General features: G+C 41.0%; 2 protein-coding genes across 7 annotated transcripts in view; one reads left to right on the top strand and one right to left on the bottom strand.

Moving 5' to 3' along the window:
* COG5 (component of oligomeric golgi complex 5) overlaps positions 1-1838 on the bottom strand; it is a 175769-nt gene extending 173931 nt beyond the window's left edge. For 2 of the 3 annotated variants that reach the window (XM_058805046.1, XM_058805047.1), the window contains exons 1-2: positions 1630-1838; positions 685-824 (exon numbers count right to left, since the gene is read on the bottom strand). In XM_058805046.1, the coding sequence (XP_058661029.1) occupies positions 685-824; positions 1630-1684 (195 nt within the window). In that variant the 5' untranslated portion in view covers positions 1685-1838. Of the gene's footprint in view, positions 1-684; positions 825-1533; positions 1592-1629 lie in introns of those variants that run through there. The other variant, XM_058805049.1, reaches the window with a different exon arrangement.
* DUS4L (dihydrouridine synthase 4 like) overlaps positions 1723-19004 on the top strand; it is a 36872-nt gene continuing 19590 nt past the window's right edge. Inside the window, exons 1-7 of one of the 4 annotated variants that reach the window (XM_058805059.1) lie at positions 1723-1783; positions 2348-2482; positions 2717-2838; positions 6172-6289; positions 7692-7814; positions 9138-9377; positions 16213-16305. In XM_058805059.1, coding sequence (XP_058661042.1) covers positions 2373-2482; positions 2717-2838; positions 6172-6289; positions 7692-7814; positions 9138-9377; positions 16213-16305 — 806 coding nt within the window. In that variant the 5' untranslated portion in view covers positions 1723-1783; positions 2348-2372. The other 3 variants (XM_058805056.1, XM_058805057.1, XM_058805058.1) reach the window with 3 other exon arrangements.

The following is a 19004-nucleotide window of genomic DNA, read 5'->3' as shown; positions in this document are numbered from 1 at the left end:
TACTTAATAATTGTAAATGTGAACTTACTAATCACACCATAATAATGTATATTCTTTTTTTTTTTTCTATTTATGACATATATAAACTAGTTCCCAAAGAATTTACTAACTGGGGCAGGAGGAGGGAAGAAGCAAGTGCTGAAACTACAGACAAACTTAGCAAGTGTTCTCATTACAATGTCTACTGTGGATTTATGATTTCTGCATAGAAGAAGTCTTCTATCTTAACTCAAAAGCCTTTCTGAAGGTGTAGAGGTATGTTAACATAGGTTATATCTGCCTAGCTAAAGGTAAGTCCCAGGGCTTATGCTGCTCTTCAGCACGTGATGTAAAGGTGCAAGCTCTCCCTATCTTCTCACAATGCCATGCTGAACATGGCCTAAAGTGTTTATGAGAGTTGACACAATCATTTGGAAAGAGTTTTCCTTCTTACCAGGAAGAGTAAAACAGAATACAGTGATAAGACTACAAAACCTGAAACAATACATGGCTACCTGCTAGGAGTACTGACTGTAGGCTTAACTGAGTTGTCCAACTCACTCCTAGTTTAGCTGCAAGCTGTACCTTTAGTAACTGCTTGCAGAGGAACTGGGCAATATCACAAATTACAAGCTTATAAGAACACTAAGTTTTTGACTAGTTTATATCAATCACCCCAGAATAACAGGTACATTTTAAACTTACTTGTAAATGCAGCTCTTTATCCAACTGACTAATACCTTGAGCAAGTTTAGCCAACTGCTCAGCTATCACAGCCTGATGGATGGACTGGGAAGTGTAAGCTTTCACATCAAAGTCTTCTCTGAAGAAGTCAGCATAGCATTCTGTAAAAGGATTTAGGATTTTAGGGATTTATTTTCATGGTTTGGAAGAATGAAATAATACTTATAGCCCTGCAGTGTACAGATCTCTGTCAATTTCTTCAACATAATAGTAAATGTTCTCTACATCACACAGTACAAACGTCGGAAGAGGGCACAATCATAAGAAACAAGTCTGGAACCGGTAACTGAGGTTCGTGTTTGTTTTGGGGATTTTTTTTTTTTTTTTTTGCAAATGGTGATAAAGTCACATGTTTCTTTATTTCCCACACCCTTCTCTTGAGCAGAATACACTAATAAGTATCAATATCTTATTTTCTCAAACTTTGCAGTGTAACCAGAGTGAAGCTGTTGAGCCTGTACCCATAGCCAAACACACGAGTCAGCTGCAAATCATTGACAAGTAGCATGAGACAAAACTTCATGAAATCAGCGGATTTCGACAACAGTTTATAAGTTTATAAAACAATTATGAAATAACACTGCAATTATAACTCTGGATCAACCAAGACCAGAGTTCCCAGACAGCTACTCTCAACTCAACCGAGCACCTTCGCCTCATGTTCCAACGCAATTTCTTTCTCTTTGGGAGCAAGCGAGCTCCAGCGCACACTCCGCGCACCCATCGCGGTCCCTCCCCGCACCGGGGCATTCGCTCCCCCGCCCGAACTCCCGGGGCTCCCCCGCCCGCCCGGCCCACCGCCGCCCTCACAGGGGACTCTCTGGCCCGCCGCGGAGGGCCCCCGGGACGGTCGTGCCGGCGGGGCTGTGCCCGGCGCTGCCCCCCGAGCCCGCGGCCGCGCCTCACCGTCCGCCCGCAGCTCGGCGAGCGCCGGGGCGGGGGCGGCCCCCGCCTCCTCCATGCTGGCGGTGCCGGAGCCCGCGCGTCACTCCCGGACGCGGCGCACGGCGATGATGGCGAAGGAGCGCGACGGAGCGGGCGGCGGCGGCACCGGCACGTGGTGAGCGGAGCCGGCGGGAGCGAGCGCGGCCCGGACCGGGCCGGGGGGAGCCGTGCCGTGCTGGGGGGAGCCGTGCCCGAATGGGCTGTGCTGGGGGGAGCTGTGTCGTGAGAGGCCGTGGTGCAGGGGGAGGCTGTGCCTGGGGGAGCCGTGCCCGAATGGGCCATACTGGGATGGGCCATGCCATGAGGGGCCGTGCCGGGTGAGGCTGTGCTGGGGGGAGCCGTGCCGGGAGGGGCCGTGCAGGGTGAGGCTGTGACGGGGGAAGCCGTGCCATGAGGGGCCGTGGTGCAGGGGGGAGCCGTGCCGGGATGGGCCATGCCGGGATGGGCCGTGCAGGGTGAGGCTGTGCCGCGGGGAGCCGGGCCGTGAGGGGCCGTGCAGGGTGAGGCTGTGCCGGGAGGGACCGTTCCGTGAGGGCTGTCCCCGGCACCCTGCGGGGAGCAGCCTCTGGCCGGTCGCTTCACCAGAACGGCAGTGCTGTGTAAACTGTGCTGCTCTGCAGCACCGCCCGTGAGAAGTAGCTGAATGACGAATGTTTCAAACGCTGTTTGTTTTTTCCAGATGCTGCAAGGACTGTTAGTTATACATGATTGGTGACATCAGAGAAACTAAAGAATGCCAACTAAAAGATCCCATGGATTTGTTTCATTCTGGGCAAGTTGTAAAAATATGTGCTCCTATGGTCCGCTATTCAAAGTAAGTAATTGTCATGTCAGCTCTGTCATTTTCACTGCTTAGAAACTTGTTTCTCAAATTTATAATGACTAAAAATGGGTGATTACCTTCTTCTCCTTTATTTAAGACAGAGGTAGATGTGGGACGTGAACATCTTGAACATCCCCACAATACTGCATGTTAGAACAGCATTTTAGGGTAGCTAATCAGAAAAATGCCTTAACTATTTACCTCTTAATCTTCATGTGTCTGCAGGTTGGCTTTCAGAACCTTGGTTAGGAAGTACAGTTGTGATTTGTGTTATACACCAATGATAGTAGCAGCTGATTTTGTGAGATCTGCAAAAGCCAGAGACAGCGAATTCACAACAAACAAAGGTATTGTTTTTAATAAACCATTGTCTTGTCAGAATGTTTTATGTGATCATAAGTGAAATTGACCAGGTGAATGAAGTGAGTTACAAAACTTGACATCAGTTAACAATTTTGGTATACTGTCTGATTATAAAAACACAGAAATAATCTAGTGAGAGTAAGCACAGTCCAGTGATAGTGGGTGAAATTAAATAGTGGAAAACCTTGTCTTCACCTGAAATCAAGGGCTCCAAAGTGATTTATATCTGTGGGGGTTGACCACACATAGCTACTCACTCATTCTTCCTTCATTCTCCCAGCGCACGGGGGAGAATAGGAAAAGCAAATGAAAGAAAAATTCATTTGTTAAAATAAAGGCAGCTTAATATGTAAAGGGAAGAAAAAGGGAAAGAAACAAGTTATGCAAAGGCAATCACTTCCTACTAGCAGACCAATGCCTGGTCTGGACCACTGGAACAAAAATTCCTTGTCCCAACCCACTTTTTTTGTTTCCCTATCATCCAATTTCCTTGCTGAGCTTGGTGTTATACAGTATGGACTACTCCTTGTTTCTGTTCGAGTCAGCTGTCATAGCTTTGCTGCAAACTTCTTGCCCACCCCAGTCTGTTTGTTGGGGGTAGGGGAAAGCAAAGTGAGAAAACCAGGAAGTTTTGACACTGTGCATGTACTTTGCAACAACAGCCAAAACAGCTGTGAATTATCAACATTGGTTTTATCACAAAATCCAAAATGCAGCACCACACAGGCTACTGTAAATGAACTTGAAATAAATTTGACAAGTAACTCCATCACATCTAGACCACGTACCAAGATGACAGTAAGATTCTTTTTCTAGCAATTGTTTCATGTGTGTTTTAGAGACAAACACTCAGCTCATCCAGGAAAATTTTCTAGTCTCTAGCAAAAATAAGAGTGTTACTAAAGGTGAAAAAAGCAATAGACCAGGCATTGATACAGTGGAGTCAAGGACTGACAAAAGAAGAAGGGTTTCATATTAGCCAGACTGGAGGGTGGAAGGGGCTGTTCGTGGATGACTGAGGAAACGAGCATAAGAAAGCACAAAAGAGACCAGAGGTTTAAGCATGCCTGGGGTTGAGGGGGAGAAGCAAGGCTTCAGGCATGGTACAGAAACATAACCAGACCCTATAATAAGAAGTATGAGACCTATACAGTGTCATGGCTATAAAGAGATCTGAAGTATGTGGGAAGAGGTGACGAGAACGACAGAGATCTGTTGGCGTGAAGTGGCTGCAGCAGAACAGTGTGACAAGGAATGCATGAGCATAGGCTGCAGCTGGAGGAATGAAAAGCACCACTAACATGCAAGTAAGATCAGTGTAGGGTCTATAAATTGGGATGATTTAGTCTATTCAGGCCACAGAATTTGTGTTTTTGTAAGTGTATGTGTAATAGGGAAGTGTATTTCACTGTTTTAGCATTGGCTATGTGTTATGGTAATAAATCACCCACTATTATGGTGCATTATTCAAATAGAACAGAGCAATTACAGAGAAAATTCACATTGGAAAGCACAGGTAGACTCTCTTATGAGTGGAATGCAACTACAAAAAATCCATTAATAACTCATTGAATGTAAAAATAAATGAGTAAGAACATAACTGACTCAAAAATGTATGGGTCAAAGCACCACAGTTACTAGTTTGCCCCCCTTGTATTTGCTTACACTTCTGATCTACACTAAGTATGGTGGCATTGAAGTTCTACAGCTCAGATATGGAGTGTATTCTGGGGAGTGCTGGGATAGGGAAAGAGGAGATGAAATGTCTTAGTGTTGTAAACAACATCCTTTTCCTACTCAGTTGCTTTGTGCTGTCCTTAATTTTACAGGCCTATGAAACACTCTGCTTCATGCTTTGACCAGATTATAGTATTTACATTATTGGCATTTATATTTTGTGTGGTTTTATGTTTAACTTGCTGGCTGTTTGGGGATTTTGTCTTCTAATTAGTAGGGTAGGTTTGCAATTTATGTTTTGCATTTTCTTCTGCATTCCTGTTTCTTTGTTTTGTATTTCTCAGAGGTAGGTGTTCTTTGTGGCTGCTGCTAAAAAAAATTTATGTGGCTAGACTTAGTATTTATATTACTTAATGCTCAACAAAGAGAAACTAGGCATGTGGGCTTATTCTGAAATATTAGGTATAACAATGTAAATCTCTTCAGCTAGAGCACTATTAAAAGGACACTTTTAAAAATATACGTGCAGGTTTTTTTTTTGCTTGCTGGATTTTTAGGTAACTTTTAGAAGTGCCTCAGCTTGATTGAGAGGGTAGTGGTGGCCTTTCTTACTTAATCTCCACCATTTCAATAACTACTTACTTTCCTCTAAAACAGAAAAATGTTTAGAAAGCACTTGTGGTCTCTTCAGTACAAGAAGTGCACTTGTTTTGTGCATTTGTTGGATCATCTCTTTCCATCAGTGCTCTGATACCACGCTGCTGCTTCTTAACTACAGCAATTGTTTACATGGAAAGTGAGTGCTGAGACTGCTTGAGATATTTGAGATGCCTTTAATGTAATGCAGTAGCTGTAAAAGAGGAACTCATGTTCCAAATGACCATCTGGCTCTCTGCAGGGGCTTAGTAAATCACAAGTAGTTCAGCAAACCCAAGCTGAGGGGCACTGGCACTTTGGTTTCTCACTAGAGACAAAGCTGCTAGAGATGCTCCTGCACACGTGTGCTCATTCCAATTCTGCGTGTCACGTTGTGGACAGAAAACAGCCATGTTGACACAGAAAAGGAAAATGATGGGCGGGGATGAGGAAGGGCAAAGCTTGTGGGTGTTTTAGTTCTTTCCTGAAGGATTGGTTCTGTAAGCAAGTTTCAGACCTGGCAAGACAGACAGCACAGCAAAGGGGCAGCATGCAACAAGAAGGGGCAGGCTAAGAGGGGAAGTGTGAAGGCTGCTGAAAATTAGAGAATGCCTAGTTTCATAGATGGTCTTTGTGAAAGGTCAGCAACTCACCAGTCAATCAGAAGGTGTATGTACAGTATGTACAACTGTGTAGTACACCTATATTTGTCTGAATTTCCACCTCTGTTAATAGACATACTCACTTAATAAGTAGCCCCTGGCCAGCTGCCTTTGTTTATTTGTGACTGAGGGCTTCCAGAATCACAGAATATATGAGCTTGGAAGGACCTCTGTAGGTCATGTTATCCAGCCACCCTGCTCATGCAGGGTCACCTATACTTGGTTGCCAGGACCATGGTCAGACAGCTGTACAATATACAAAAATAGCATTCAAAATTTAGAACCTGTTATTTTTATTTTCTGGGGATTTTTTAATCTCTAAATATCTTTTCATTGGCATAGGTGATCACCCACTGATTGTTCAGTTTGCTGCTAAAGAAGCACAGGTTTTGTGTGATGCTGCCCGTATCATCTGTCCTTTTGCAGATGGAATAGACCTAAACTGTGGCTGTCCTCAGAGGTAAAGGTTTGAACAAGCTGGGTAAATATGGGGAAATAATTAAGAGACTAAAGAATGCTGGTCTTCCTTTTCATCATAATTTCTATCTTAACCTAAAAATAGATTTCAGGAGAGTAAGAGCTTTTTAACCTGTCAGAAATGTCTGTGTGGTAAGGCACTGTTCTGAATGCTCCCAGCTGCCTGTCACCATGGTGAGACTACTGGGAAAACTGTATGTATTTGCCAACTTGCCTTTTTTCATTTCTGAGATACTGAGTGTTGGCTCTGAAGTGTCCATCCCTTCTCAGCAACTGTTAAATGTGCACTACCAAAAAGAGCTTGCTACTAATAATTTGCAGAGTGGTTTGAATCATGATGAAGCAATTTCCAGAATAATGAGGCAAGTCCATGATGTCTCAAACTTGCTGCAAGTGAAGGATAGTCTTTAAAATAAAATTATACAGATAAAGTAGTGAAAATAATTTTTTCCATCTTTTATTAAATTTATAAGTATAGTGAATTAGTGATGTACTTCTCACCTAAATTGATAAAGATTTTGTCTTGGCAGTGAAATAGAGTAGTAGTTCCTAACTGGTTCCATTGAGAACCATCTATTACATGAGTGTCAGGCAATCTTTTTTTAAATAAAGACCTGAAAAATGTAGGAAAGTAAAAGATAATATTACAGTGCAAATAAATTTAATTTCTCTATTCTAATTAGGTTTTCTTGACCTAAAATTATAGTATTTGAGAAAGCCCTTCTGGAGAGATCTGAGGCTTGTGCATGGAAGTATTGGGGTTTTTTTAAGCTAACTACTGTTAAGTATGTAGAACTGTCTGTTCCTTTTAGGCCAAAAATGCATGCTTACATTTGAATCATTTGTTTCTTGTGCAAATTAGTTTCAAAATAACAAAAGTTGGTGTACTTTATGTGCCTCTATAAGAAAAAATATTTTAAAAATAGCTGCTGTTATGTGTAAGCAAAGGTTATTCTTGCCAGTCAAAATAGTGAGACCAGAATATCACTAAAATAATGTCCTCACTTGCACTTCAAAAAATCCTCCTTTTCAATATGAAGTTGTCATCTGTTTAAAAGAAATCTGTGACAGAGGGAAGGGGAAACATCAAATTATTTCTTTTATGCATGCACTGTAGATTAAATTTTAATTTATTTTCCTTATGAGTCTGTTTTGAACCTAAAGAAGTTGGTAGCTTGTCCAAAGTTCTGGTAGCACAATGGAGACTGAACCAGTATCTAAAAGCTATACCAAACTGCAAACAAATAATTGATCTGCAGCCAGTACTATCTCTGTTCACTTAACCTCACATTCTGAAGGTCATAAGGAAAGAAACTGATGTATGTAACTGATATTGATCTGCATTTCTTCAGATGTAGAATATGAGTGTTCTTTTTCTTTTAAAGATGGGCAATGTCAGAAGGTTATGGTGCTTGCTTAATAAATAAACCTGAGCTTGTTAAAGATATGGTGAAACACGTACGGAGGCAGATCGACAACCCTAAATTTTCAGTGTCTATTAAAATAAGGTAGGTCTAACTTAACTGCTGTTTGTGGTACATGGAAGAATCTCTTTTTTTCTTAAGGAATTTAGTGTAATAGTAATAATATTTATAATTCTGTTAATGCAATACTACACATTATAGTAACTTCCTAATATTTGAAGACTGCTGAGATTTTTTGACTCAAATGGCTAGGGCAAGTATTAGAAAATTTAGAACCAGCACAGCCTTTGACCACTTACCCAGATAACATACCGTGAGCTAGAGTTCTCTTGCAATCCAAACTACATGAAAGTACAAATTAAAAGATGAGGGCTTCTATAAAAGAAAAGCAGTACACAGTCTGTATCACCACAAGGATTTGCTTTGTGAGCTATTAGAGAGCAGAGCCACAGTTGCAATTGAGTATAAAGGGATGGGTAACAAAACTGAGAACTGGTCCCACAGCTACTGTAAGGAATACATTCTGCTTCCCTACATCAGCATCTAAACTTCTGTAGACTTGTTTTTCATTGCTTTGTGTGCAGCCCAGAGAATAGAAGGCTCCAGGGGGACTTCACAGCAGCCTTCCAGTACCTAAAGGGAGTGAACAAGAAAGATGGAGACAGACTTTGTACAAAGGCATGATGTGACAGGACAAAAGGGAATGGCTTCAGGCTAAAAGAGGGCATGATTAGATTAAAAGAAATTAGGAAGAAATTCTTTACTGTGGAGGTGCTAAAGCACTGGAGCAGGTTGTGCAGAGAAATTGTGGATGCCCATCCCTGGAAGTTTGGAAGGCCAGGTTGGATGAGCTCTGAGCAACCTGGTCTAGTGGAAGATCCAGGACCTCCCCATAGCAGGGGAATTGGAACTGAATGATGGTTGAGGTTGCTTCCACAGTGAGCCATTCTATGATTCTATGACCATTCTCGATGCATTATTTAGCCATATATCCTACGTGCCTTTTGTTATTTGTCTTTTAAGTTGCAACTCAGTTTCCAGTCCTTCTGGAAAGGGGGACTGTTATAACTTAGATTTTTTTCCCCAAATTTTTTCCCCCACAAAATATGCAAAATAATGGCCTTGATTTTAGATTTTTTGGGTACCCTTGCTCAATCTTTATAAAATTTGCCATGTATATTACAGAGATGTGATATAAGTGGAAAATGTTAAATTAAATACCAGTTTCCATACACTAAAGTCATATATCTTAAAAACAGCTCAAAAATCAGACACTGTTTTTCAACTGTAATATTGGCTTTATACTGTTATTTATGGAAATCTGTGGTAATTCCTCCTTATGGAGGAGTGCTTTTTATATAGGCCAGGAAATTTACTACCTACTGCTTTCATTCCTTGCAATTTTAGGATCCATGAGGACTTAAAAAGAACAGTTGACCTGTGTCAGAAAGCTGAAGCAGCTGGAGTTTCATGGATTACAGTACATGGGAGAAGTATAGAAGAAAGGCATCAACCTGTACATTATGATGCAATTAAAATAATTAAACAAAGCATGTCTATACCTATTGTGGCTAATGGAGACATTAAATCTTTAAAAGATGCTGAAAATGTTCATCACTTGACAGAAGCAGATGGTAAGATTAAACATACTCTGTTTTCTAAGTACATTTACCAGGTTTCAAGGTATTTGCTTTGAATGTAAGTAGGACATGATTTGAGTGCTTTCTCTCCTTGAGGAGACAAATGAAAGAGGGTATTTTAGATGCCTTAAAAAACTCATAAGCAGAATCACTGGTGATCATCAGAACACTAGAGCACTGCTATTCAAAGCCACAAATAATTATTTCTGAGGCAAATTACAAAAGCTCTGTAATTAATTATGCTATCTCATTACTCAAGTAGTGGAGTTCAGGGGGACCTTCAGACATTCTGTCTCTTTATGGAGCTGATAATTCTAAAGAACTGTAAACTTCCACTTGGAAATCTTTACTTCCTGCACATGGGAGCAGATTTCCTACAGTAAGTACACAGTGGAAAAGGAATATATTGTTAAGCAGATGGTTAACTTCAAGGACACAGTGAGGCATTGCACTTTCATTTCAGTCATAGAATTCACAATAGATTCCTGCAACTGTCTGTCATTTCAAGACAGTATGGAAATTTGGTATATGTTCTGAAAAGGTAATCTGTATCTACAGACTTTGTGTCTTCCAGCTAGAGAAAAACAGGAAAGAGAGCAGTACCTGTGGCAGGTTTCTGCTGACACTGTTGTTGTTTAATAGCTACAACAGAAATTGAACTGAGCTGCCATGCTGCTTACAGTGACTTTCCCCCCAAATACAGAGCAGAAAGGAAATGCATAATACAAAAAAAAATGTTCTCATAGTCCAGCTGACCTTGTTCCATAGCAAAAATATTAAGCATTCAGTTTTTTCTGTCATGGACAATAACAAAATAAATGTTTCAGTTTTGATCATCCTCATCCTATTTTTTAAGAAAAGACCGAGTGTGATAGATTATATCTTGATAGTGCAGAAAACTAGAAACCCTTAATCACAGAAAAATTACAATAGAACTTGTATGGGTTTGTCTGACAGTATTGGAGTAGAGTTGCAAATACACTACATGCTTGTTCAGAAAGATTTACTGCAGACCAAGAGTCCTAAAATGTACTTAATTGAGCCATTGAGCTCTTAGTGGAAGAAGAACAGTGAATAGACTGAGTTGCACAGAAAATTATTGGTTCTCTTTTGTCTTCCCATCATAATTTTATGTTACAAATCAATAAATGTGTGTAACGAATAAGAACAAAGTACTAATTAGTTGCAGTTTCAAAAGAAGGGAAGAAATGCTTCTGTGACCTGTGTTTTGTTTCAGAATTTCTGGAATGTGTGGGTAGGTGTTGTAGATGCTCTGAGGTTTGCCTTGTTCAATGGATTTCTCTGATACAGCTGTAATACTCATCCCTGTTGTTCTCTCATTACTATCTGTAAGCTTTGGGTGGGTGTCCTAAGGGGTGCTGTACAAACTCCACAGGAAGATTTAGCATAAAATTGAAACTAGAATGTAACTTACTGCTTTCATTTCCAATTTGAAGGTATCATGGTGGCTAGAGGACTCTTGGCAAATCCAGCCATGTTTGCAGGATATGAAGAGACACCTTTTCAGTGCATCCAGGACTGGGTTGACATCGCCCTTGAGCACGGAACTCCTTTTACGTGTTTTCACCACCACTTAATGTACATGATGGAGCGCATCACTTCAAAACAAGAAAAAAAAGTTTTCAATGTTTTATCAAGTACCTCAGCAGTACTAGATTATCTGAATGACCATTATGGTTTGGGGCAAATGAAAGTATGTTAGTCCTATGAAAACTTCTATTTTGCAATTGTCGATAAACTGTAAAAGTTTTCATTGGGTTTTTACTTTTTAGTCATATTTGTATATTGTGTAAGTATTTTCAACACAGCAAAACATTATTATTTGGATGATACTTTATATTTTTATGTCTCTTTTTTTCGCTCTAAAGAATATTCAGGATTCTACAAATGTGGAATTCTATTACAATGCATTACTACAGAGAGGATTGATTATTGTAAGGTCCCAGTAATTTAATTTTTCACCAGATAATTGCTCACAGCAATATGATTACAAAACTAGGGCCTTTCTTACATTAAACCTCCTAAAATCAGGACTATTTATAGATAATGACAGTAATTTCAGACCAAAAGAATACAAAGGGAGCCACTGTAGAAGTTTTTGCTTTAGATAACAAAAGCTTAAAGCCCATCATACTATCCTTTTTTAAATTTGATGTTTCTTTTGCAGCCTAAAACTCTGTTATTTATAACTTAGAAACATTCCATACTTCTTAGAGCAAAAGAAGCACAGAATAGATAAACAATTATGGAAAGAAGGAAGAAGGAAAATGAAGAGGGAAAGAAAAAAGAGATAGTTTATGTACAAACTTAGCTGAATCTAATTACAAGACTTCAAGTTTAATCTAACTAAATTCAGGGGTTTTTATCTACCACAGAATAATTGTATACAAGATTAAATCCCCATCATCTACCAAACCAGAACTTTTTAGGTCAAAGAAAAGCTGACAGATTCTCTCAGTGGGGCTCCTGCAGTCCTTTCTGCCTGCTGGCATGTTGCTTATCAAAGCATGACAGCCACTTGGCTTTTAATCATTACATCGAGGTGAAATAGTGAAAATTAGAACAAGATAATAACATTACACACCAGCTGCATGTGTTCTGCAAGGGAAATTTCACAAAACTATACAGTACAATTATTTGTAATCAAATAATTTTTTTCTTTATACATTTACACAGAAATTCATACCAAAAATTGCCGAGTTTTCTGACTGTGATTGTTCTATGAATATACATGTGAATATTTCCAGATTTTATAAATAAATGACTTGGTTTTGTATGCAGTTGTAATTTTTTTTATTGGACAGCGATCTGGAGGAGGGAAGCTTGCTTTTGATGCTACTCCTCAAATCTTTCCATAGTTCAGGTATCTTAAATTATCACTGTTTTTTTAATGCAATAGCATAAAATACTTGATTCTTTTTCATAATTAATATGTCTGATTTAGGCATATAAACAAAAGTTTGAAAGGCATGACCCAAGGCATCAGGTCCAGTTCACTATTTAAGGCAGCAAAGTTACGTAACTCTTCTGATATGATCATCTTCCCAATGTGCTAACAAATGGAAAACTACAGACATGCTTTGCTCTCCTAGGCCAATTGAGACAACCTCTGCAACCATTTTTGGTGTGTCCATTCCTTCACACAACTATTTTTTCACTCTTCTGGATTGTAATATTTTCTTCATGTTAGTTGGGCACAGTTCTGTTTAGCATTCCAGGTAAATTCCCAGCAGTGTCCTCTACAATTAATACTACTTCTAATACTTCACTTTTCCCCCACTAATATTTATCATGTAAATTATGAGCTCCCAGTTTTAGAGCAAAAGTTCTTACTTCCCAACTGCATGACTAGGGAATTTGTACTACCAAAAATTCCAGTATCAAGTTCATCCAGTTATGTTGCAATACTGTTCTCAGTTCTGAAATGCCCCCAGCCTCCTCTGAAGTAAAACTATGCAACTGAATTGTAGAAGAAAAGGATTTGTGAAAGTATTAACTAAGCCCTTTTTTGCCATCTTCTTAAGAGTTTTATGATTTGGCTAGCAACTACTATATGTAGCAAACTCCCATTAGCCTCAAGGAGCAGAGAAGATTTACTATATATAATCAACACAAAGGCTTTATTTTTTTTCTGTAGTATTGGGAAAATTGAATTTTAGAGGACTGTAAATACCTTGACCTATTTAGGAACTGAGTACTTGATGATTTTGAAGGCAGCAGTTGTTGTGCCTGTGTGAGATTAATCACAGAGATTTCTGCCTGAAGTACAAGACCTAGGTTGCTGTTAATATTGGTAGTAATTATGGAGTGCTTGATCTGGCCTTTTATGTATCATAAAAGTCAATGGAAGTTCATCATCCCTTTTCAAGGGTGAAATGAATTGTTCACCTTCCATTCTGAATTTTGTATGCATCTGAACATACTTCACTGTGTTTCTATAGAATGAACTGCAAAGTTGGAGTCTTTAAGCCATACTTTGAACACCACGCAGTTCCAATATACATAAATTGCTAAGGATGAGAGTTACTCAGCTACCAGGGTTGTTTTTATAATGTGTTCATATTTCTCATTATAAGATATTTGAATGTGGAAAAATACTAATTTCCAGGTTAAAATCACTGGATGTAGTCCTTCTGCTGTATATGTTACTTTTAATGTCACCAGGTGGTCAGTCTTTCTGTTTCCTAGTTTTTAAATGTTGTAGCATAAGTACAAAGCAAGTAATATAATATCCAAAGCCTTGTTTCCTATTTTAGGTTCTTTGCTCCTTTAACTGATCCTGTTCTTTATGTTAAACGCCCCTGCCATACAATACCATATTCTCATAATACCTCTATGCTTTTGCAACTTTTATCTTGCTACGGTAACCCCAGCACTTGCACACAGCCTGTACAATTCCATTTTCTCTATTGCCTATTGTTAGGCTTTTTAGATCTCTTGGGTTGATGGTTGGGCAAAAGCAGTGTGTGATGATAAGGCTGTCACAGAAGCCAAAACAGAACAAGTTTAAACTTTCCTTTTGTTTCAAAAGAGAATGAGTTGATTTCACTCCTCTAACCAGCCGTTAGTATACAGGCATTTCCTATTTCTGCTTCTGAATACTTTTCACTTCCCTAATGGCAGAGGGAGGTATTCCTTTTAACTGTGATTCTTGAAGGTTTGTGAATTTTTTTCACTAAAGCAGACAGCCATTATATAAATATATATATATATATATAATATGGCATCATATTCATCATATGGTGGTTCAGTATATGAGAGACAGCCTTAGATGAACAACCCTTCTACAGCTTCAGTTAGAATTCCTTCCAGGAGCAGCAGAGTGCACTCAACAGGAAAAGAGAGGTCTCACAGAGGTTTGCAGGAGACCTCTCTTTTCTTCCTATCTCATTTTGGGTTGGTGGGGAACATGCATCAGCTGCAGGGAAGTGCACAGCAATCATACTCATAGTGAGCCTTTCTGAGATATTATGGAGCCCCTAAAGTGAAAAAGTGGCTCCAAGTCTCTGGCATCAGGGACAAGTGAATACAGTCCTACCATTATGAGGCTGTGCTACTGGGAGAGCAGCTTACAGTGCTGGAAAGGTGAGTAAGCAGCTCAGAAATGGAAACTGCTCTGTAATTAAAGGAAAGTATTTATTCACATTTTAACAGCTTCAGTGAAGTATACTGGCTGTAGGCCAATAACTAAAATGTAATAACCAGAACATTCTAAGAGGTTGTGTTTTGTCTATAGTGCTGATAATGTATGTTTATGAAAATGTGTTAGAAATACTACTTAAAACTGGGGCTATTCCTACTGTGTAGATTGGATTGAAATGACTCCTTATATCTCTCTCCAGTATTTGTTGTGCATAAACAATTATTTGGAATGTAACCTTTCATCCAGACATTGCTTGGCAGCAACTAGAAAAATGTTGACACACTGGCTCCATCCCCAGGCTGCAGACCTGGGAAAATAAGTAAACAATTTCAGATTGTGAGCAGCTGCAAACAGCTCTGCTCAAAACTGCTTATGCAAGAACTTCCCACCCCATGTCAGTTCCAGTGGATTAGAGTAACAAAGAACTACTATTCACAGCATTTTATGTCTCATGTTGATGGAACTTAATTGGGAATGAATTCCCCAAAGCAAGTAATTGTGTCAAAGAGTGCTGGTGATGCCCAGGTAGACAAGGTAACCTCTTGCACTGACAGCACCTCAGCATCTGTTAGGACCAAAAGGAAAAAGTGATCAGAGCATGGCCTTCTTATATAGGAGCAAAGAAGGAGAATTAAATGGAAATAATGTGCTTGGAGCCTTGGTATGCAGATAAAAAACATTGAGCAGGACCGTAGGATGGAACAGGGTTTTCTGAAGGAATTCTGTTTTATTCATGAGGCCCAAACACAGGCCTGTTTGAGACTGTTGTTGGATTGTTATTTGTGCTGTCTTTATGAATGCTGGACCTGTACTCCTTGAGAAAACTACTTACTGGGTCTTAATACATTTATGTCGTGTAACACTTGAAGGAGGGGATGGATGGACACACGTAGTATTTTAATTGAACTTTAGAAACTCATGATAATGTTGGAGAGCAGAGCTGAACTCCCAATTAAGCTCGAGTCATGGAGCGGTGGGATGATCACAGCAGCATTCCGCAGCAAAATGCTTACAGCCAATTCCCTACACAGGAAAAAGATAATACTCAGTTGAACCCTTCTCAGCGCGTAGATCCACGCGTTTCCCAACAGAGGTGCGGCACCGACGAGTGCCCGGGCAGCCGGGCCGGACCGGGCCGAACGCGGCCTGTGCGCTGGGGGTGACCGGGCCGGACTCGGACTCTGCATCCCTCCCCCGCCCGCACCTTTCCCCGGCCCGGCCGGCGGCAGCTCCGCGCCGCCCCCGCCGTGTCACTCAGCCCCGTCCCGGCCCACATCCCCCGGGCAGGGCGGAGGCGGCACCGTGCGCGCACCGACACCCCGGTTCCCCGGCCGCCCCGCCCTGTGCCGGCAGAGAGACCGGTCCGCGCTTCCGTAGCCCCGGACGGTGAGGCCCCGCTCCCGCCCTCTGGCCGCCATCAGCTCCGCCGGGTGCCGGCGCTGACGAGGTTCGGAGGCAGGCCGGGCGGGAGGCAGCGGGAATGAGGCGGCCCCGGGGCTCCGCGGCCGCACGGGTGGCGCCGGCAGCACTGGGGGGCGGGAGGCGGCGGGAGGAACCCGCGGGGCTCTGCCCGCCAGGCCGGCGCGGCCCCGGGCTGTCCCGGTGCCCATCTCCCTGTCCCCGGGGTCGTTCGGGAGGGGAAGTCAGAGCCGCCCGTTCCTCCGCAGGCCGCCGGGACGATGACTTTCCAGTGGACGGCAGTGGCTGCCTTCCTGTATGGCGAAATCGGAGTAATTCTCGTGCTCTGCCTGCCGTTCATTTCTCCGCTGAGGTAGGAGGACTTGGGTGTGCTGAGCAACACAGCTTGCGCTTCTCACCAGTTTGGGTTTATTTTCATAACCACGGAGCTTTGCTGCATCCTGAACTAGTTGTAAACAAAGCCGAAGGAATGCTGTCAGGGACTCGAGTGTCCGGAGCTGCAGGAATCGCAAGGCTGCTTAAGGAGCTTTACGGTTTCTACGCAGCGCTGATTCATCCGGGGGCAGCGGTCGGGGTGCCCAGAGGAGCCCCCGGCTTTGCTCAGCAGGTGAGACGGCTTCTCCCAGAGCTGGGGAGCAGGCAGCGTAGAGAAAGGCAGTAATTAATGAGAGGACAGTGCGGTTTTCTCAGCAGTTTGTCAGATTTGTGAGGTGCAGTTTTATGTTTTGGTGTACGCTAGGCGTTGTGGGTGTTGAAGAGATAAGACGTCAGATACTCAAAGCAAGCAGCAAACTGTAACGGCTGCAAGAAGTTTGTGATCACTTGTTTAAAAAAACTGGTGTTGAGTTTGAAGCAGAAGGTTCAGGACTACTGGAATAAAGACCTCTGTAAAACTCTATAAAAACTCATACATAGATTAAGAAAATAGTACTACTTCTGGAACACAACACAAATATTAAGAAAATAATAAATTCTTGTAAAATAAATGCACACAGTAAGGGAAAGAAACAAAATTAGTTTATTACCTTTAGTGTTTGCAGAGGCCTGACTTACAGCATTATCTTGTTTCCTGTAAGTTGCTCTTCAAATTTGGTAATATTATTTCCCTACAGGAAATAAAGCTAGATTCTCTGCAGGAGGCAGAGAAGCAGACTTCTGCTTTCTTTTTAGGATATCAGTAAGTCTTCCAAGAGGAACCAAACCCACAAAAGAAGGAGTCTTAAAGTGAGAAACCACAACGCCCCAAAACAAAAAGCAGAACAAAACTTTAAAGCTGTCTCACCAATGCTCTGTAAAACTGTTGCATGTTTGTTTCCTGCATCTTTAGATGTATTTAGAATGATGTAGCATTTACCATCCTGTTAAGGAGCAAGAGTTGTTGTGGAAAGTCTGGGTTTAGCTACTTAAACCTGTGGAGGAGTCTTGAAAATGACTGGCTCCTCCACAGCTAATACCAATGATTAGGCATGTGTCCTCAGCTTGAGAAATGGAAACTGTTCTGAAATCTAATTCAGCCTCTGGTTTTTTACAAGTTGACTTGCAAGGAGTTCAGCATTTCAACATAGACTACTGAGTTGTTGTATTTCTTACTGTTCTCTAAGCAAAAGTGCAACTATGTAAGAGGAGAGGAGTATTACGGGAGTCATAATCATCAGATTATTAATGGCTTATGTGAGGAAACTAGCTGCAAGAATTTCTGCAGGCTGATGTCACAAGCAGAATACTTTGGGAGTACTGAAATATGTTTTCACTTATGGTGCAAACAGAGTTCAGTGTTTGTGGCTGAAAAGCAAATTCCTAATGTGCAGCTTTACCAAAATTTATTCAAATATTAAACACAGTGCTTTTAATTCTATGGAAAGGATAGATTTGTATGCTTTGTTTGGAGCATATTCAGCTATTCCTCTGAACAGTGGTTTCTGAAAGAGTGAAATCACGTTATCCTTTATGGGGTATATGCAATTAACTTCTTAACAAAACTTGCAGGAATTTTGTGGGGTTAAAAATCAGATTTAGCTGCTGTGACAGTACCAGGGGGCAGCAGCTCTGCCTGACACATCTCAGTGGCCTGGGAGCTGGTTCTGTCAGCAGTAAGGCATGCATGGTTACTGACAGGTGGGAAACTGCTGTTCTTGGAAGTTTTGATTTACTTGGTTGTCAGTTTTCAAATGGATTGCTTCTCTCTCTTGTGTGTGCACATTTTTTAAATTTTTTTTTTCAAATTTGCTAACAAGTTTATAAGTTCCTGGGGAACAAGTAAATTGACAGTATAAAAATGCCAATATACAGAGACAGATCAGATTTGTTCTACAAGGTGTAGTACACTAAGCTGGTGGCTAGTATTATAGTACAGAAGTTTTATATTTATATGACTTTTGTCACCAAAACCAAGTGTTAGTAAATGTGAATGTTAATTCTTGTTGAGGGAAAATAAATGTGAAAATACAGGAAGATTTTCCAGTAAAGAGATCCATATTTTTAGCCTGATTATAACTTGGCAGTGTAGTTTATCTAAGATCATACCTCAAAGAATCACTTCTGAACTGAAGGTCAGGATGGAGCTTGGAAAATTGCATGTTTAAAGAGTTAGTGAATTGGTTTTGTTTGAGCTCAAAGTAAGTTTTTTGTTTGATACAGACTGTGGCTGTCTGCTATAAAGAATTCAGATTATGCTGGAAGACTTCAATGAGATTTTTGCATGCACAATGCAAAAACATTTTAATTCTTTCTGATGGAGAGCTGGAAAGAGCTATAGGAGATGATGCTACAGTTTCATTTAAATTAATAGTAGGTTGACAACCACTGTTAGAGGGCGAACGGTCTCTGGTAAGCATAAATAGTCTTAACAAAAGTAGGAAATTTTACCTCCTATAATCAGATGGTGAGTGGTATGTCTGTGTTACATCCCTATGGCATGACCAGGTATTATTTCATTTGTGCAGTAGCACTGATTCTAACCTGCAGCAAAGGACAAGTAGGTGCTCTGTTATCACTTGTTTCAGTTCATTTGAGCACATCAGATGCTCTTTGTTTGTGCTGCAAGTGTGACTT

The sequence above is a fragment of the Ammospiza caudacuta genome, chromosome 5 (genome assembly GCF_027887145.1).
Source record: "Ammospiza caudacuta isolate bAmmCau1 chromosome 5, bAmmCau1.pri, whole genome shotgun sequence".
NCBI classification, from domain to species: domain Eukaryota; kingdom Metazoa; phylum Chordata; class Aves; order Passeriformes; family Passerellidae; genus Ammospiza; species Ammospiza caudacuta.
The sequence above is the reverse complement of the archived record's forward strand: the minus strand, read 5'-3'. Positions and strand labels throughout refer to the sequence as shown.